A 19,507-nucleotide genomic window follows, 5' to 3' on the forward strand; every position below is an offset into this window, starting at 1 on the left:
TCCCAGATGCAATCTCTGGCTAAAGTCTCTCTGATGGAAGGACAGGGAATGACCTGAAATCTTGGAGAACTGCTAACCTACCTCATAAGAGTTGTTGTGAGGATCAAATGGAGAAGGGGGAGAATGATGTTGTAAGCCACTTTGGCACCCCATTGAGAAGAGAGGTGAAATATAAATAGCTAAATAAAATAATAAACAAATAAAGATATCTCCTGCCCGACCCCTTCCTCTTCGTTCCCATGTTCAGCAAGAAAGATACCGTTCTTTGCCCTGCCTGCTTGCCCTATAACTGGAGACCAATCCCTTCATCCAAGGCGCTTTTAGCCTGCTTGGAGACAACACTGTGTCTTGAGATCTGCTGAAGCCCCTGGTTGGCATGCAAAGTGCCGCTCTGCTTTCCTCCACTAGGATTTACTCGCTGCCTGGTCCCCACCCCATGGAACCCTTTCACAGGCAATTGACTCATCACTGTAGTGATAACCTATCCATTCCCTCTCTTTTAAGATGACTGTAATAGGCCTGGATGTGGTCCTCCAGGACCCCCCACTTTCTGATAAGCCTGGAGGCTGATCCCCAGATTCCCCCATTTCATTTTGATCCTTTGTTTAGAGTAAGTTCCCCTCCAACTTGAGTTTTCAACAAACCACAATTTTGATTTCAATTGCTGTGGAAGCCAGCTGGAGTTCTGAACAAAGCTTGCTACACCCTCTGGTTTCTACACATAGGTTGCCTGAACCCTAGTTGAAACCAAAAATAGCTTGTATACTGGATGACTTGAATTGAACCAAGGGAACAGATGCTCTCTCTCTCTCTCTAAGTAATAAGAAATTGTACTCGATGATGATGATGATAGCGCTTATATACCACTCTTTTAGACATACTAGTGCCTCACCAAAAGCGGTGAACAAGTTAGTGTTATTATTATCCCCACAATGCAGCTGGGGAGCTGGGGCTGAGAGGAGTGGCTTACCCAAGGCCGCCTACTGAGCTCATGGCAGTAGTGGGATTCGAACCAGCAGAGTGCTGATTCACAGCCGAACCACTTAACCATTGTGCTACAGTTTAAGAGGAGAAGGTTTGAAACTAAGCCCAACCATATTGTCTGTAAGGCCCCTTCCCACTCTATGATTCTATGATACAGGAATACAATTCCTTTCAGCTGCTGTTCAGATCTGAACCAGTAGTCCTAAGGTGACAAGCAGTGGAAGAATGGTTGTATCTTTGCATTGGGGCCTATTTTGATTATACAGGCTCTGTTCAAAGAGGACAGTAATTTTCACAGGGACATATGGACCAAGCAAGAATGTTGTGAGGTAAGTTAGACCAAAGCAGAATGGGAATTTGAACTTGGATCTCTAAGTACAGTACTCAAACCCAGAGTTCCTCAAACTTTTGGAAATTGGATTCACTTCAAAAATGTACTGTACTTTCTGGGTGCCTCTTTCAAGATAACTCCACATTGTTTTCCTCCTTACTGACAGTAAATGCAGAAATCTCATGTTAATAATAACAACAACATTTGATTTATATACTGCCCTTCAGGACAAATTAATGCCCACTCAGAGCAGTTTACAAAGTATGTTATCATTATCCCCACAACAAAACACCCTCTGAGGTGAGTGGGGCTGAGAGAGCTCCTAGAAGCTGTGACTGACCCATGGTCACCCAGCTGGCTTCAAGTGAAGGAGTGGGGAATCAAACCCAGTTCTCCAGATTAGAGTCCCGTGCACTTACCCACTATACCAAACTGTCTAACCACAGAGCAACAGCCTGTATTTCATGACCACATTATGGAGAGGCAAAACAAAACTGACCATTCAGCCTCCCTTGAGCCTCCTTTCCCAATTCACCTTGTTCTTCCTCCTCTTGGCCTTAAGACCCCCTGCAAGAAAGTTGCAACCCACTTTTGGGTCCCAGCTGAGAGCATGAGAAATATTGCTCTAACCATTATGCTAACTACTGCTCCTTCCTGAGTCCTCTTTCCCAATTCATAGTTCTCTCTCTTAGACGCTGCCCAGCCAGCAGTTGGGGCTCAGAAGGGCACTGCAAAAGCAGTCATGACCGGGGTGTGTGGTGATCTCTCTCTGGTTTTGATCCATACCAACAATACTCCAAAGGTCTACCGAGTCCAGCATCTTGTCTTCTATAGTAGCCAGAGATGCCTCCAGAAGGCCTACAAACAGGTTATAAAAGCAATAGTTTTCCTCTTTGTTTCTCTCCAAGCCACTAATATCAAATGGTATACTGCCTCTGAACATGGCGTTTTTTTACTTTAGTCATCTTGGCTACTGTCTGTGGATATGACCTAATTTCCATGAATTCATCAGGCCGTTTCCCAAGCTATTCAAGCCATTCCCAAGCCATCCAGCCATTCAAATCCACAGCTACATCCCCCATCTTCTGGCAGTGAGTTCCATAAGATAATTATGGGAATAAATATTTTATCTGTTGAAGAAAACTGGGAGAAAGTCTGATGGGGCTGTTGTTGTTTTGAGGCAGAGAAATTCACACCCCTACTCTCTACGACTGACCGCTCCTCTTTCTCTCCTTCCTCAGCAGCTACTAGTAAACAAATGCTGAGCTGAAAAGTCCAATGTTGACAGAGGTTACAGGTGACCATAATATCCAAAGGTGGTGATGTCGTGTTTAGAGCATCGATTTAGGATCTGGGAGACCCAGATTCAAATCTCCACACTGCCATGGAAGCTTGTTTGGGCCAGTCACAAACACTCAGCCGAGCCTACTTCACAGGGTTGTTGTGAGGATAAAATGGAGGAGAGAAGAAAGATGTAAACAGCTTTGGATCCCCAGTGGGAAGAAAGATGGAGAAATCACTACACCACACTGGCACTGTAAGTACTTTAAATGCAGCCTCCATATTCAGAGGCAGTAAATAACATTCTGTGCCAGATATAGGAGACAAGCCACAAGGGGGAAGCCTTGGTGCTCTGCTTGTGAATTTCCCAAAGGCATCTTGCTGTCCCTCACTGGAAACGGGATGCTGAACTAGAGGGAGCCTCGGTCTGATTCAGCGTGCACAGAAACTGTGGGCCAAACTACAAGTGACAAATGACACAGGTTGGACACTTGTCAGCTTCCCTGACAAGAGCTGTTCATATTCCTCCATGCACCCCTCATTTCTGGGCCTCTCTAGGAACCAGTGCTCTGATGGCTTAACCCTTAATGCCCTGCATCTGACTGTCAGGATGGTGGAAACAGCAGTTGTGTAACAGGGTTGCCATTCATACACACAAAGGACCAAGTCTGCAAGGGAAAATAAAGCTTTGAGTGCATTAAGAGTGAGGAGAAATCTTGGAATTTCCCAGAATGACTAGGTTGCACACAAAGATTATATGTGGTTTAAGGCTACATCCAAGGGTTACAGAAAAAGTAACGATTACACGGTAATGGTTACACTCTCCTACACATTTCATATAAATACAGCAGTTACACATAAACTACAAAATCTTACTTCATCTGGTTAATACATCAACTGCAAATTCCTACTTCATTGCTTTGAAGAAAAACAGGTTTCCCTTCATCTAATCTTCTGTATCAAATCACTGCTGTAAACTACAAAGTCTTATTTGATCTTTAATTAAAGTCTCACTTGACCTTTACTTGGTCAGTTAATGCAGAATTTCTCCTGCTTTAATATTTATCATTATTCTTAGTTCATTCACAAATTCAGAACAATGGAACCCCCCCCACACACACACACCACCACCACCACCACCAGGGCTGGACATTGGATTCTTTTGTCACTACAGCAGGATTTGAGTCCAATGGCACCTTAGAGATCAACAAGATTTTCAGGGTATAAGCTTTCGAGAACCAGAGCTTCCTTCTTCAGCTATCAACAACAGATCAACATGATTACCTACCTGAAATTTTTCTCACGACAGATTCTAATTTTCTGCTGTAGTCAAGCTGTTTACATTTTGCATTGTACCTTTGCATCTTGACTCCCTTCTCTGCAACACCCCTCCCACCTTGTGATCCGGGATATGAGGACTCAGGGATCTCCATTCCCGCTTGTATCACTGATTCTTGAAAACTGATACCCTGGAAGTCTTGTTGGTCTTTAAGGAATTGTTGGACTTGAAACTTGCTCTTCTGCTGCAGACCAGTGCAGCTACCCACCTGAAAAGCTGTGTCCTGTGTCCTGTGTTATAGCACCAGGGAACAGGCTGTTTACATACTAGACTTGTGCCCCTAGTATAGGAGTAGAAGGGAGGAAAGCATCTATTTGCTATGTTATGGATCTATATTTGATCCATAACCATGATAATCAGCTGGCCTGGGAAAGTCTGAGATGTATCACTCTTGTCAAGCTCAGTTATGTATAAGCGCTGGTGAAATTAATGACTTTTAAGATAGTATATGAAGCCCTGACATTCAAACCTCAGTGCAGACTGAATCTGTAAAACAGTGATGCCAGTTGGCAAGCTCCATGGAGTCTGTCTGTTGTGGCTCTCCAGGAGTTCCTGATAGCAGAAGGAATGTGATCATATGTCTCTTCTAGCATCAATTCTTGAAACTTGAGTTATATATTTTCTATAACAAGATAGTAAGTAGGGTTGTCAGCTCCAGGCTGGGAAATTTGGGGAGATTTGACGGAAGAGCCTGTGGTGGAGGTTTGGGAGGGGGGGACTTCAGTAGGGTATAATGCCATAGAGTCCACCCTCCGAAGTAGCCATTTTCTCCAGGGGAACAGATCTGTCATCTGGAGATCATCCGTTTTAATTCGAGAGAATCTCCAGGCTCCAGCTGGAGAACGACAATGTGAATCATAAACTATTCTTGCACGTTCTCATTGCACTACACACAGTCTGGTTTTAAAAGCTCCCTCCTCCACTTCTTAAAGGTCTGAAATTATCCCCATTATCCCCATTAGTCTTTGAGGGCTCCCCCCAATCATCAATCAGCTGCGACTTCATGGGCGCGCGCCCACAAAACTATCTGTATTGTTGCAAATCCTGTATTGTTGTTACTTTCTTCATTCATTCCCTCCCTGACCTCCCCCGCCCCGTTCTGGGATTCTGCAATCTGAACGTTCAACATTTCACATGCCGGTCGTTGAGATTCACAGCAGAGCATTTCTGCCGCTAAACAGCGGCCCAGAGATTCTGCAGAGGAGCGCATGAGAAGGGTTAAACTTACGAGCTGTAAGCCGGCTAAGGGGGCGGGGGGAATAAGAGGTAAACCAGGCAGGGCCTCTTCCTGTTTTGGTCCCGCCTCTCTCCCCCCTTGTAGGAAGCGGCTGCTTGCTCGCCAGTCTAGCACGGCCCGGAGAATCCCGCACGCAATGAGTGCGCACTATGCCCCTGGTCGCATGCAGAAAGCTTAGAAGATCCGAGGGCGAAAGAGCAAAGAAGCCGGCGAGAGCGCGCGCCATACTGGAAAGCAGGGGCTTCCAGATTGACGCCTCCAGGTCAATGCGCTTCTGACCCAGATCTGTCACAGAGCTGATCCCGGCGCACTTCCTGTATGTACCTATGTAATTATCATGTGCATGCATGCCCTTCAGCTCAGATTGGCATGCACCGCGCCTTTGCATGTAGTGCAAGCTCGGGAGGAGTGCCGGGGTGGGCTGGGGGGAGAGAAAGAAATGCTTGGCGAAGTTACAATACTTGAAATAATCACCCTTAATAAATGTCAGATTTGCAGCATATTCTGGGTAAAAATTGAAGGTGTACAACTTTCAGAAATTTTGAATCCACGGGTGTGTGGAAGGAGATGAACCCTTTTTCCTTGATTTTTTTTTGAAGGGGTTGGAATTTGGGGGAAACCTGAAATATATGAAATACTTTCCTACCAAACCTAAACTTTTACTGATTTAACAAAATAAAATGCATTATTATAAATTAATTGTTGTATAAAATTGAACTGCTACAAAGAGTTACTCCACTTTAAGCCCACTGATTTCAACTCTTTTAGGGTTGCACTGTTAGTGCATTTTTGAAATTTGAAAGTATAAATATCTTCCTTTTCTATAAGAAAAATTGTGAGGATACCCAGTACTTGAGAAGTTGTTGCAAATGGCTGTACCCTACACTACCATGGCACATGTATCTTTAATTTTTGATGGCTGAGAGGCAGGAAAAAGTAAAAAATGAAGGTAGAAAACAAATGTTGTAGTAAACAAAAGAAAGGGTATTATTTGGACAGAAATGCATAGGATTACAATAGGTAAGCCTGTCGGGATGTTTGGATGTTAAACTTTGTAGCATTGAAAACTCTGAACTCTGTAAACATTTCTTACCACTAAATACATTATAGCATATTAATTGTTGCCAACATTACTTAAATTTAAACAAACCAATCTTGAAAATGATGTATATGCCTGCAGTATGAGATTTTTCCAGTGCTCCTCCAACTGTCCCATTTTTTCCATTGTGAAAATCCTCAGACATTTTTATGCTATACGTTTTGAGAGCGAATGGCCTTGCCTTAAGGAACATTTCAGAATGACAGAAAAATACTTCATAGGAGGGTTTTTTCAGTGCTCCCCAAAATTTTCCGGTTTTCCAAAAGTCCTCAAAAAATGAGAAAAAAATAATTGTTTTCCAGAATTTTTCCTCCCCCTCATTTCAGGTCTGCACAGCCTCTAGTAGACACACCTCATTTAATCGGATGCATTTGTCAAAATGGGCAGGCCTTATATCTTCAGATGAATTTTTTTTCATTTCTGACAGCCAGAAATTTTAGTTGATGAAATTAACAAAGGATGAATGGCCACAGAGGTTAAGATTTCCTACCCCTCTTGCATTTTTATCCAGTCCTTTGGCAGTGTATATCGGTCTCCCTTCCTCCGTTTACCTTCACAACAACCCTGTGAGGTACAGTCATCTAAGACAGAGTGACTGGCCCAAGTCCACCCAGTAAATTTCATGGCAGAGTGGGGATTTGAACCCGGGCCTCCTAGATCATCATCGTACACTCTAGCTACTCTTCAGTGCTGTCTCTAATTAATAAGAAAGGACCATCATGTTGTGAAGACTACTGTGTTGACCATCGATAAAACAGGAGTCCAGCAGCACTTTAAAGACTAACAAAATGTATTTGGACATAAATTTTTGGGAGGCAGAGCTCATTTCATCAGATGCGAGAAGTGTACATCCATAGCAGATATGTAGACATCTAAACAGTACAATCAACAGTCTGGTAGATCTTACCAAGAGAGGCCAGTCTGAAACAATAACCAAAGCTAGCTCAATCCATTTAGAATAGGTTGGACCAGAGGGGTGGAGCAGGATAAATACACAATCAAATCTAATTGAGAAAGGTTCAAAGAGAGCCATGAAAAACAGAGGGCAATACAGAGCTAATTAACATTTGTAAAAGGGTGAGTCATGCCAAGTTGTTGGACTGCATTAGCATTTGCATGGAGTTAGCGTTTCTCTGTGGATAGAGAGTCCTGTGGCTAGAGAGTTCTAATACGCTGCACAAACACAAACTTACATGGCATTTTATAGAGGTCTTTATCCTGAAGAGATTACATCAGTGGTAGTCTACCTGCCAGGCCCACAGAAGGTCTCAAAGTCAGTCTCTGGCATCTCCATTTAAAAGAATTGGATAGTGAGTGAAAGGCCAATGCTTGAGATGGTGGAGAGAGGCTGTCAGCCAGAGTAGACAAGACTTGTCTTGCTAGAATCTGACTCAGCAGAAGGCAGCTAAGAGCTGGGCTGGAAGTGATGCCAGACACATGTTTTTTACCATGTTGGAGATGCAATTTTACCTGGGAACTGTAGTTTTCAAAGCTTCACAGGATCACTTGGGGAAAGGAACTTTGCAATTGTTTTCTTGCAATCTCAATGGAGAGATGAACGACCAGCTCTTCCCCTCCCCTCCCCTCCCCTCCCCTCCCCTCCCCTCCCCTCCCTGCAAAGTTCTTCTTTTCCAGCGATCCCGTGTGGATCTGTCTTTGAAAACTACAGTTCCCAGGTAAAATTGCATCCCCAACACGTTAAAAAACACATGTTCAGTTAAACAGATTAATTGCAGGAGATGAGAAAGATCTCCTTCTCAGGCTCTGGAGAGTAGCTGCTCGTCAGAGTAGACAAGACTGACCTTGATAGACCAATCAGGTAGAAGGCAGCTTCTTGTGTGTGCTCATATGACCAAAGGCTCGTCCATACAAAAACGATGTTACAAATTCTAGTTCAGACTTCGCCATGCTAGTCTTTTCACCATAAGGTTTTTAGGTTAAAGGGAACTTTTAGGAAACGTTTTAAAACAGTTTCTCTTTCAGTGTGAGTTACGAGTCCAGATAACTTTGCTCCCGTATTTATTGCTGTTTGTGTTTCTTTCTTTCTTTATTTCTCACGTATTTGTTCCATTCGTTTAGAAATCACTTCTTTGACTGAAAATCTTCAGAACTTGCTATGTCATTCAATGGAACTGTCCTTATCAAAGTGTGATATGTGCTTGTGTAGGGAAGTGTGATTGGTTGCTAGGAGAACATTTTCTTCCCTGGTACCCCCTAGTGGTGCATTCTTGAAGGTGCAATTCTTCACACCTTGGATAAAGATTTAAAAGCTTGTCTCTGTTTAGCTCCTTTTTTTGGATCTTGAGGGACTTGCTATAATAACATCTAAGAATCCTTGAATGGACTTCGAAGCTTAAAAAGAAGGGTATCTCCTCCCTGTGTGAAGTGGCCTCCCATCAAGCATTTGTGGACAAAATGGCTACTTTGAGCCAACCTTTCCAGATTCTCCTAGAACAGGGAGCGAACCCTTGTATGAAAATAGAGGGATCACCGCAAACAAGTCCTGCTGAAGAGGAAAGTGTGGTCCCTCGTGTCATCCAGGTGGGGACTATTGGGGAGTTTTTAGGCTGGGTGGCCCCCCAAAAGTGGGCTCAGGGACCTAAAGAGGGGCTGGCCCAGTGCTGGGAATCCCAGTGGCAGGAGGTCTTGAAGGCTGTGCAGCCCCATACATCTGGACAGGAAACCCCCCAGGAATCAAAAGCTTTGGCATGGGGTGATACAAAGGCCTCTTCAGAGGCAATCTCTGATGCTAGCCAGTGGCCTAGAGGAGAAGGGCACACTAAACTCCTGGTGGATTACAACAGAGGCGGTCTGCAGGTGTTGAGCAATGGCAAAAACAGGACAGGGAAAGAAGAGACCATGAGAAAGGAGGCCCTCAACGCAGAGATGAAGCGCCAGTGTTTCAGGCAACTGAGCTACCAGGAAGCTGAAGGGCCCCGCAAGGTTTGCAGCCAACTCTATGAGCTTTGCCTTCAATGGCTGAGGCCAGAGAGACACACCAAGGAGCAGATCCTGGAGCTGGTGATCCTGGAGCAGTTCCTGGCCATCGTGCCTCAGGAAATCCAGAGCTGGCTCAGGGACTGCTGTCCTCAGGCTTGTTCACATGCAGTAGCCCTGGCAGAGGATTTCCTGAAGGGCCAGCAACAAGAGGCCAAGGTGAGCAAAGGTTGAAAAATGAACCGATTTTTATTTATTTTCTACCCAACCCTCCATGGGCCTAACTGTGCATTACTGGCAGGACTCTGAAGCTCCAGTGCCGAGTCCCAACCCCCTGATGTGGTTGTCTCACTTCCCAGAGAGCCCAGTAGGTCTCAGAATAGGGAGGAGAGGGGGTTGCTCCACCTTGTTTTTCTTCCTTCTTGTTGTGCTCAGCTACTTTGCGTCTATACCTAGGCTAACCTCTTCCTCCTCAGCCTGCATAAAGGCCATCTTACTATACCTGTTGCCAGGGGAAGGGCATGGCTCCCAGGGGACCAATTCCAGCCCACCTGGACATCTCCTGGCCAACTAGGAGGGTCCTTTCAAGGACAAGCAGGACTGCCCTTCCCTGTTTCCTCAATGGGCCTCAGCTCCACCCTCAGCTCTCTCTCTAAGCCAAGTTCTTCCACCCTTCTCATTGGACTTCCACCCTTCTCATTGGACTTGACGGGATTTCCTGGAAAGGGCGTGTCTCTTCCTCCCCCCTCCACTGTGCCTGCCCCTGCTGGACCATTGGGACAGTGGGCAGTGTCCTTGGCCTCAGCTTCCCTGATGTTTTGTGGTTGGCTCTGCCTCCTGCGGCAGCCATTTTGTGGCTGGACACACCTCACTGTGTCAAAATTCCAAAGGTGTCTGAAGACTCAAAAAGTTTGGGGACTTCTCCTCTTAAGGTGAAGATGCCACATTGAATTTGAATGGTAGTGGCATCCCGGCACTGAGCCTCTGAGGAAGACCCTCAGAGAAATTCCACAATTCTGAGGGAGACCCCTTTTGAGTTGGCACTGATGCACTCACTTTAGAGGGTGAGCGGGAAATCACCACATAGTGAGATTTCCTTCTTGATATTAATGTGGTGTGAGATAGCCCTCTCTCCTTGACCAGAAGGACAGGGAGGGCAGCCTGCAGCCTTCACCTGAAGTGCTCACCCATCCGGATTTGTTGAGTCACCTTGCTAGGAATCCTTTCTGTTACAGATGTTGGCACCAGATGAGGATGTGGTTGTGGTCTCCTCTGACACAGAGGGGTCTCTATTGGGCCCAAGACTGGGATATTTCTGCCAGGAAACTCAGCTAGAGGATGGGCAAGGTTCCAGCTTAACAGGTAATATATTTGCTGTCTTCATGAGGAACGAATATATCGCTGAAGGCTAGAACTCTGATTTGTAGGAAGAAAGTTCCAGGTTCAGTCCTTGGCATTGCCTGAAACGGGGGAAGATCCCTTTCTGTCTGAGACCCTGTAGACCTGCCACCAGTCAGTGCAGACGGTGCTAAGCTGGACAGACCAAATATACCCAGTGTGGCTTATTAGGATGGGTCTGTAACTCAGAGGAAGGGCTCCTTCTTTGCATGCAAAAGGTCCCAGATTCAACCCCCCAGCATCTCTAGTTTTTAAAAAAGATCTCCAGGTAGCAGTCAGACTCTCTGCCCAAGTCAGAGTAGACAGTACTGAGACAGGTGGGCCAATGGTCTCACTCGGTATCAGGCAGCTGTGGATGTATGAAAAAGATTTTTATACTACTTGTAGCTCAAAGCAGTTTCCAATTCAAAGCAAGTTATCTGGGGGAGTCAAATTTGAAAAAGTCAAATTTAAAACTTCCAAACTAGAATTAAAAACTGCCTAAAAATACAGGAGGAGTATGTGATGGACAAGTCCAGTTCTGCCTCTCCCTAAGAGTGACCAATGAGAGCTAATGGAATTTGGGAGGAGGGGTGGTAAGCAAGGAAACTGAGCTGCCCTGTCTGAAAGTTTCTCTGGGAAAGAGAGGAGGAGACCTGGTGTGTAGAGGGGTCAGGCTGTTGTGTAATTGAATAGAGACTAGACAGGTGGCAAATGCGTGATGGCCTCACCCGCCTGCACCTCTGAATCTGAGGGAGAGGTTTGTGTGGGGTGACAGTTGGGGGTCATAAAAGACCTTAGGATGGCCATTCCACAGTAGCGATATCACCACAGATAAAGGCCTAGCCCAAGCAGTCATAGTCCAAACGCTCCTACGGGTTGGAACCAGTGTCGCCTAGCGAGCTTCCATGGCAGAACAGGGGGATTAGAACCTGGCTCTCGCAGATTCTGGTCTGACACTCTAACCACTATGCTACATTGGCTCTCAGCATGATTGTTCTTATTTAAAACACTCCGACCCTGTATAAAACGCTTTACCATATAAAAGCCAGTGAGAACATATACGCAATAGAAGTGAATGCCAATTGTCTTAAATACCAAGTAAAAACTCAGGTGAAAAGGCCAGGTGCTCATCCGCAAAAAGATCCTCAAGAGGCTTTAAAAGGAGATCAGATATATTTATGGAGGAGAGGTCCACTAATTTACTCTTTACCCATGAGAGTGTTGTGAAGCCTCCATGTTCAGAGGCTTTGAAATGTAGTTGCTGGGGACAACTGGTGAGAAAAGTTGCCTTCCTTCTCTGTTCTGGGCTTTCCAAAAGTTTGTGGCTGACCACTCTGGGGGAACAGGATCATGGACCAGATAGACCCTCCATCTGACACATGAGTACTATTCGGATGTTCTTATCTTGGCTGCTGGAAGCCAACCTGACTCTCTCTCTTTCTCCGGTCCAGGGAAAGACAGATGCCTGCATGTTTATCCCATTTCATCAGGCGAGGGAGCTCTGAATGGAAATGATTTGGGTCCTTCTCAGCAGGGAGGTTCTGAGTTGCCGATACCAGTTGGGATACTCTCAGGGCAATCTGGGGTATTTGAAGGCTGTTGTGCCCCTCAGCAGGCGCATGGGACAGAGCCACCTCTGACTTGGGAGGAAGTCACTCGCTGCAGTGAAAATGTGTATGAAACTGTGGTTCATGTGGAAGAGCAGAGGCACTGGTGCCTCGACTGCGGCGAGAGCTTCCAAGACTCTTCACAACTCGTTCAGCACCAGCAGTCACATCCGAGTCCCAAGCGCACAGAGTGCCCAAAATGTGGGAAGAACTTCCGAGACCTGTCCCATGTCCTTCGGCACCAGACAGTCCACACAGGAGAGAAACCATACAGCTGTCTTGAGTGTGGGCAAAGCTACACCCAGAAACCAGCCCTCATTAGACACCAGCAGAGACATCGGGAAGGTGAGCAGTATACATCTATGGCCCAAGCAGGGCACCTTCTGAAGTACAAACTCGAATGCTTTTTATAAATCAGTTCATTCTCTAATTGCGGGTGAGAAGGAAATAACGAATTTTTTTACGAGCCCAAACTGTTCGTCCTTGAATGAGGCTGTCTGCAGCCTCTCTGCATGACTTGCCTGCTCTAACCTCTGCTGTATCTGCATTGAGTATGATTGGGCCATCCTGTTGCTCTGGTGCAGCAGACTTTCCAGTTCTCAGAGGAGGTTGCTTGTTGTATCTCTGCAAGACTCACTGCTGTGGTCTGGCCTGGTGCGACTGAGCATCTGATAGGAATTAAGTTTTGTACAATTGTGTGGTTTGGTAGTGTTGGTGCAGAGCTACATCAGAACAACTGGCTCGCAAAAGAGAGATTCCCACCCATGCGAGAGAGAGGGAGAAACTGCCTCTTACATGTATCCCCGTCCATGCGAGGCCGAAAGGAGGAGAGTTTTTAGAAAAGGCATTCCCAGGTATGTGAGATGGAGAAGCCTCTTGGAAGAGGTTTTCCCACCTGTGTGAAACAGCAGGGGGAATTCTTCTTAGAAGAGACATTCCCAATTATGTGAGACTAGCGACAAAGCCGGTTGTGGGGGGGAAATACAATAGGCTCTAGAAAGAGCAGGGCAGGCGAGCAAGGCATTGCTGCCTCCACCATGCCCCAATCGAATTGAGGGGAGGACTGGGCAGCCAGGCCTGGCATTGCCCCCTCTGCCATGCCCCGATCTGGGCTGGGGAAGGGCTGGGGAGCTGGGCCTGGCATTGCCCCCTCCCCAGTGCCCTGAACAGGGCAGGGGAAGGGCTAGGCAGCTGGGCCTGGCATTGCCCCCTCCCCAGTGCCCCGATCTGGGCTGGGGAAGGGCAGCAGTGCCAGCTGATCGTGGCGAGGAAGGGCTGGGAGGTGGACCTGTCCCCCCTGTGGCCTCTTTGCCCCAATCAGGCTGCGTAGGGCTTGGCAGGTGGGTGGGCCGTTCCCTCCACTGGCTGATCCCAGGCCTGATTCCGGGTGCTTCGCAGCCCAGGAGCGCTGCTGGGGGGGGGCAAAAATAGCCCTGGAGTGCTCCTGTACCTCACAACTGCCTGATTCGGGCCCAATTTAGGCCACTGCAGAGCCCAGGAGCATGGAAGCATTGCTAGGTGAGGGCGGAAAGGGCCCTGGAGTGCTCCTGCACCCAGCAGCTGTCTGATATGGCCCCCATTCAGGCTGAATCAGGCAGCTGCAGAGCCCAGGAGCGTGGGAGCACTGCTGGGTGGGGGTGGAAAGGGCCCTGGAGCACTCCTGCACCCAGCAGCTGTCTGATATGGCCCCCATTGCTGAATCAGGCAGCTGCAGAGCCCAGGAGTGCTACCTGAAGGGGCGGAAAATGCCCTGGAGTGTTCCCCACTTCAGGGGAGTGTAACTCGCCCTGAGCCTGCTTGCGGGGAGGGCGGGCTAAAATCTAATAAATCAATCAGTCAGTCAATTAATCCTGCGCTCTGCAGTGGGTTGAATTAGGCCCGCTTTGGGCCAAAATCATATGCACAGAAGTGCGCAATGCTGTCAGGGAGCATGCCCCAGAAAGTGCATTCCCCACCTTCCACCCATCAGCCTGGCCTCTGAGAGGATGGAGGCCAGGTGGCCAGGTCTACCTGCCCTGCAAGTCTATGGTAGGTAGATCTGGGCTCCATGGATTCAGAGGCCAGGCACACTCACCTTCAAAAGCCATGGCAAGTAGATCTGGCCTCCACAGGTCAGGTCTACCTGCCTTGCAAAGCTATGGTGAGTAGACCTAGCCACTGCAGATCTGGAGGCCTGGTCTTACCCACCTTGCAAAATGATGGCAAGTAAACCTGGTTTCCACAGGTCCAGAGGCAGGTCTACCTGCCTTGCAAGGCTCTGATGAGTAAACCTGGCCTCTGTGGGTCCAGAGGTCAGGTCTACTCATCTTGCAAAGCCATGGTGAGTAGACCTGGGCTCTGCAGGTCCAGAAGCCAGGTTTACCCACCTTGCAAAGCTGTGGGCAGTAGACCTGGCCTCTAAAGGGACGGATGCTAGGACTGCCCACCATGTCCTCCCTGCTGCAAATAGAGGCTGGGAGAGGGCAAGGCATGGGAGGGGGAAGCACAGGCAAGCTGCCCCCCCAACACAGATAGAAGATGGGGAAGGCTTGGGGAGGGGAAGTGCAGCCAAGCTGTGCTGCCCCCTCCGCATGCCCCCCTGCTGCAAATGGAGGCTTGGGGGGAAGGCTTGGGGAGGGAAAGTGCAGCTGAGCCACATTGCCACCCCCTGCCCCTCCCCCTCCCCACCAGCAGAGCGAGGCTTTGGGGGTGGAGCGCAGGCCAGCCGGGAATGCCCCATGCAGGCCAGCCCAGTTGGTGCTGGAGAGGGTGGAGCCGACCTGCCGGCTCTTCTGAGGCCCAGAGGTTTTCCGGGACTGCGCCTGCGCCAGGATAAACCAGTGAGTCATCTCAAACACGCTTACGCTTTTATGTAGTAAAAAATAGAGAAGCCCCTTAGAAGAGGTATTCCCACATATGATTCATTTCACTGATCAAGTGTTGCAGTCCTAATTTACTCCCATCCACCACCTTCCCCAGTTGTTATTTTGCACTGTGTCTGGTACAGATGCTGACCTGCATTTGCTTCCATTCAAACAGGTTTTGAAAGTGTTGCTCGACGCCGGAGAAGCCACACTGGTTGCAAGCGCCCCCAGTGCCAGGAGTGTGGGAAGAGTTTCCGAGACCTTTCCCATGTCCTCCGGCACCAGACGGTCCACACGGGTGAGAAACCTTACAAGTGCTCAGTGTGTGGACAAGGCTTTACTCAAAAACCAGCCCTCAGTAGGCACCAGCAAAAACATCTGGAATCCAAGCCCTACATAGGTATGAATAGAGTGAAATTTGGTATAAAAGGTGGTAGAGTTCAGCGTTGGTTGTTTAGGATATGTCTCAATTAGCCTTTATGATTACAATGATTTCATATGAAATCAATGAAATCATATGATTTATGATTACAAACATAGATAAATACCACGATCTGTGTGATCCTAAGCGGAGCTGCACCCTTCTAAACCTGCTAATGTGCTTAGAAAGGTATTAAGTCTGTTTAGGACTGAACAGTAAATTGTGTTGGACTAGTAACTGAGAAACTCGGCTTCAAATCTTCATGGAAGCTCACAGGGTGACCAAGGGCCATTCACACCCTCTCAGCTTAAATTACCTCACAAACGTGTTGTTGTGAGGGTAAAATGGAGAAGGGGGGGGGACATTGGTGGCCACTTTGGATCAACCAGCCCAACTTCTGTCAAGGCCGGTTCTCACAGCAGTCCAGTATATGTATAGCTTGCGAGGCCTGAGCAGGTTGATACAGAAGCAGGCAGTCCTTTAGGTATTCTGAACCTGAACCCTTTAGGGTTTTAAAGGTCAGGCAAAGCACCTTGAATTGACCTCAGAAATAAATTTGTCGTCAGAGCCTTTGGCTTTAAAGTTGCTGTGGTGCGTCCCTAGAAGAACCCTTACCTTAGGATTTTGCACCAGTGTAGGTTTCAGAACAGGCTTCAAGAGCATCCCCAAGAAGGGTGCATTACAGGAATCAGGTCTGACTTGTTACTAAGGCTATGTGCAACCAAGTCTTACTATTGGTAAACAACCTGTAGTTGAGAAGAGGCCCTTTGGGCCGATTCAGATACCATCCTGTCCAAATGGATCCCCATCCTGTAAATCTGATCCTTCAAGGGGAGTTTAAAGTCATCCAGAGCATGTGAAATACCTGCTCTCGGATTAGCCTAATTTCCTACCCCCACCATTTCCATCTTGTCTAAATTAGGTTACCCTCATCAGTCCTTCACCATTTTCTAACATTGGTTTAATGCTTCCTCTGCTTTTATGGGTTTTTTTGGGAAGGGGTGGTGGTGGAGGGGAGAGAACTGTGCAACAAAGAGCTCCAAATCTCCAGCTGATCTCTCCTAAGTGGCTTAATGAAAACGTTAAAAACACATGGAAGACAAGACAGATTCTTGCCTCCTCCAAACCAGCCTCTCTCAGCATCTGGTCATTCTGCTCCATGCCTGCATTGAGCTTGATTAGAGCATTCATTCCAAGACAAAGCGGAGTTTCTAGCTGTTGGAGGAGGTTGCTTGTTGTGTCTCTGCATGAATTGCCACTCTAGGCACACGCTGTCGCTTATTAGTTGCACTCGGAAACTCACATCCTGTACTGAAGGAGAGGCATCAAAGAATGGAGGATTCAAGAAGGCAAATAAAGGGTACAATTATCCCCACCCCTTGTGAAAACATAATAAAAAACCCAGACAAAAATTCCTTCTGGGCCTGCCTTCGTACCACCAGACCCGATGTGGCCAGCCCCAGCATTTTGCCTTTTCCCCTCACAGCTTTGCTTCTGCTGATACTCCTAATGCATAATGTGATTCCTACTGGGATTTCCTTACTTTCAGCAGGCAACGGGGAACTGCATGTGAATGGAGAGAATGCTTGCTTTAACCCACTGGAATCTGCGCAGAGTTTGTCCAGAACGTCCCAAGAGAATGCTTCTAGTACCTTTATGAATGGGTGCACAGTAGAGTATCAGCCTATGGAGAAACCGCCATACAGACCAATGGTGGAAGGTACCAAACCCTCGAAAAAAAACCCAAACCGTCGGGGACAAAAGAACTACTGGTGTATCATGTGCGGAAAAGGCTTCCGGGACAAAGCGGACGTTGTTAGGCACCACCGAATCCACACAGGTGAAAAACCCTATGAGTGTCTGGACTGTGGGAAGCGGTTCAGTACCACCTCATCCTTATACAAGCATCAGATAATCCACAAGCGAACTGATCCACAGATAGCCACTTAATCCTCGGGTGAAACTTTACAAAGGTCCAGAAGGAGATGGGGCTGGTCTGAGAGGCAGGCGTGGGAGAGAGTCACATGCCTCAGAAAAGGGTCATTCGGAAAAACCTCGTCGTACTATCAGTGTGAAACATTAGAGAGAGTTGATGGATGTGCGGGTTCTTTGTTGCTTGGACAAAACAATTCAAAGTAGCCAGCCAAATTCTTGTCCCTACTTTAGCACTCTGTAATAATACACGTAAAGATTCTTACTATTGAAAATAGTTAATGTTAATATATTACCGCTGACAGTAGCACTTGACAGGGGAAACCTTTGCGTGCTTTCCCTCTTACAAATACCAATTTCTTTCTTATTTTAAATAAATTAATTTCAGTCACAAATGGTGCTTGGGGTGTATGTGCCAGAGAGCCAACTGTTGCTTTGAGGGATGTGGTGGCATTCGTCCCTTATTTTGAAGATCCTGACAGACCACTTTGCTATTCTTCTGCTTTGATGGTTAGAGGAGGCGCAGAAAGGTTGATTCACACAGTCCAGGTTTGTAACTGCAGCACTGTGTGGTAACAGAGCAGGGCGGGGTGACCTGTCCAGGCACACAAATTGAGCATCGGTAGATTGTTGAGGTAATGTTTTCTGTTCAGACAACGGAAATGTTTTCAGAAAATAGTTTGTATGCATGAAGCCGCTTTATGTGGAATCAGAGCCTTGGTCTGTCCAGGTAACTACTGTGCTCTGATTTGCAGTGGCTTTCTGGGGTCTCTCACCTCACTTGCTACCTAATCCTGTTGATGCCAGGGATTGAATCTGGGACCTTCTGCACACCAACCAAGTGCTCTGCCAGTGAGCCATGCCCACTCTGTTATGTGGTTTCTCTTCAGACACTTACTGAACTCTTTAAGGCAGGATCACAGGCACATTTCTCTCTCAATCAGGCAACCATCTGCCAGGGCAAGTGGGCCCTCAGCAATCCATCACCTCCAGAGCAAACTCCTGAATCACTTCAAAGGCAGATCAGTTTGCTCAGTTGTGTCATGAGTCACTCTGCATTCATCTTACTATATAAAAGAGTAAGCATATTCCAGACGACTCACTTCCTATCCTGGTGCACCAGCAGAGGGCGCTGCTGCAGAGGGAAGCCCAGGCAAGGCAGCCTGACCCTCCAGAGTGTGTGCCACAGTGGGAAGCCCAGGCCAGGATCAGGAGCGGAGGAAGTGGCAATGACCGCCGCCCCCCACCTTCTCCCAGCTGGGAGCAGGCATGGAGCAGGAGGCAATGCCCGCCCCCCCCACTTCATCCAGCCAGGATCAGTCATGGAGGAGGAAACAATGCCTGCCCGCTTGCTCTCCCCTTTCTAGAGCTGTATTTTTCCCACAATGGGCCTTGTTGCTAGTGTATGTATATGACTCTACAGCTGTGGATGGACATAGATCTAACATTTCTTCTCACCTGAGAAGTGTCTCAGAGGTTCCACTGGTTCATGAACATCAGTACAGTCTACTCTTAACCGGCAGCAGCAAGAGTTCTGTCCTAACTTCCGCCATATATATATGAAACTACCATCACGTCCCCGAGACATCCTGAAACAGTAGGGTCAAGAAGACACAGAATTATCACCTCAGGGGCAACTAAGCCACTTTTAATCCCACCCCATACCTTCTCCAAAATGGAACAGACCCTATGCCTCTTCTAGCTTTACCTCCCCAAATGACAAATCAACAGATGAAGAGGGATTGGCATGAGGGGAGGATGTGTTGCAATTCCAAAGGGTGGTTTGTTTTTTAATTCTTAGACTGGTAATAACTGTGCAAAGAAGAATAACTGTGCAATAATAATAACTGTGCAAATAACTGCACAAAAAATAATAACTGCGCAATCTAGGTGTGCAAGGAACAGACTGGAAGCAGAGCAGGGACTCTAAACCAGAGCCTTGCAACCTTATCGAGTGTACCAGCGCATTTGGAGTTCTGAGAAAGAGTTACCACAGGGCCAATAGGAAAATATTGGGTGATGCCGAGCATCCTTCTACCATGAGGGCAGAGTCTTCTGGGTGCATGCTGCTTGCAGAAGGAAGGAGGCCTCTGGGGCTTTTCTGAAGGCTCTCCTG

The 19,507-nt window shown here is 47.3% G+C and overlaps 1 protein-coding gene across 4 annotated transcripts; it reads left to right on the plus strand.

Moving 5' to 3' along the window:
* Window positions 1-5,290: 5,290 nt before the first annotated feature.
* LOC129327138 (zinc finger protein 2-like) lies at window positions 5,291-17,773 on the plus strand. 4 transcript variants are annotated; one of them, XM_054975602.1, is made up of 6 exons: window positions 5,291-5,488; window positions 8,351-9,427; window positions 10,444-10,570; window positions 12,040-12,540; window positions 15,214-15,438; window positions 17,009-17,773. In XM_054975602.1, exons 2-6 carry the CDS (start codon window positions 8,687-8,689, stop codon window positions 17,407-17,409), a joined length of 1,995 nt encoding a protein of 664 aa, XP_054831577.1. In that variant the 5' UTR covers window positions 5,291-5,488; window positions 8,351-8,686; the 3' UTR covers window positions 17,410-17,773. The 4 variants fall into 4 exon arrangements, with proteins under 4 accessions (XP_054831577.1, XP_054831579.1, XP_054831580.1 ...); XM_054975604.1 differs by having other exon boundaries at window positions 17,012-17,773; XM_054975605.1 differs by having other exon boundaries at window positions 15,214-15,336.
* Window positions 17,774-19,507: the final 1,734 nt, after the last annotated feature.

Source organism: Eublepharis macularius, chromosome 4, assembly GCF_028583425.1.
Source record: "Eublepharis macularius isolate TG4126 chromosome 4, MPM_Emac_v1.0, whole genome shotgun sequence".
In the NCBI taxonomy this organism is placed as follows: domain Eukaryota; kingdom Metazoa; phylum Chordata; class Lepidosauria; order Squamata; family Eublepharidae; genus Eublepharis; species Eublepharis macularius.

Coding starts and splice junctions, on each gene's coding strand:
- LOC129327138 (XM_054975602.1), top strand. CDS start 8,687: ATGGCTACTTTGAGCCAACCTTTCCAGATTCTCCTAGAACAGGGAGCG. Junction 9,428..10,443: donor GCCAGCAACAAGAGGCCAAG/GTGAGCAAAGGT, acceptor TTTCTGTTACAG/ATGTTGGCACCAGATGAGGA. Junction 10,571..12,039: donor GCAAGGTTCCAGCTTAACAG/GTAATATATTTG, acceptor TCTCCGGTCCAG/GGAAAGACAGATGCCTGCAT.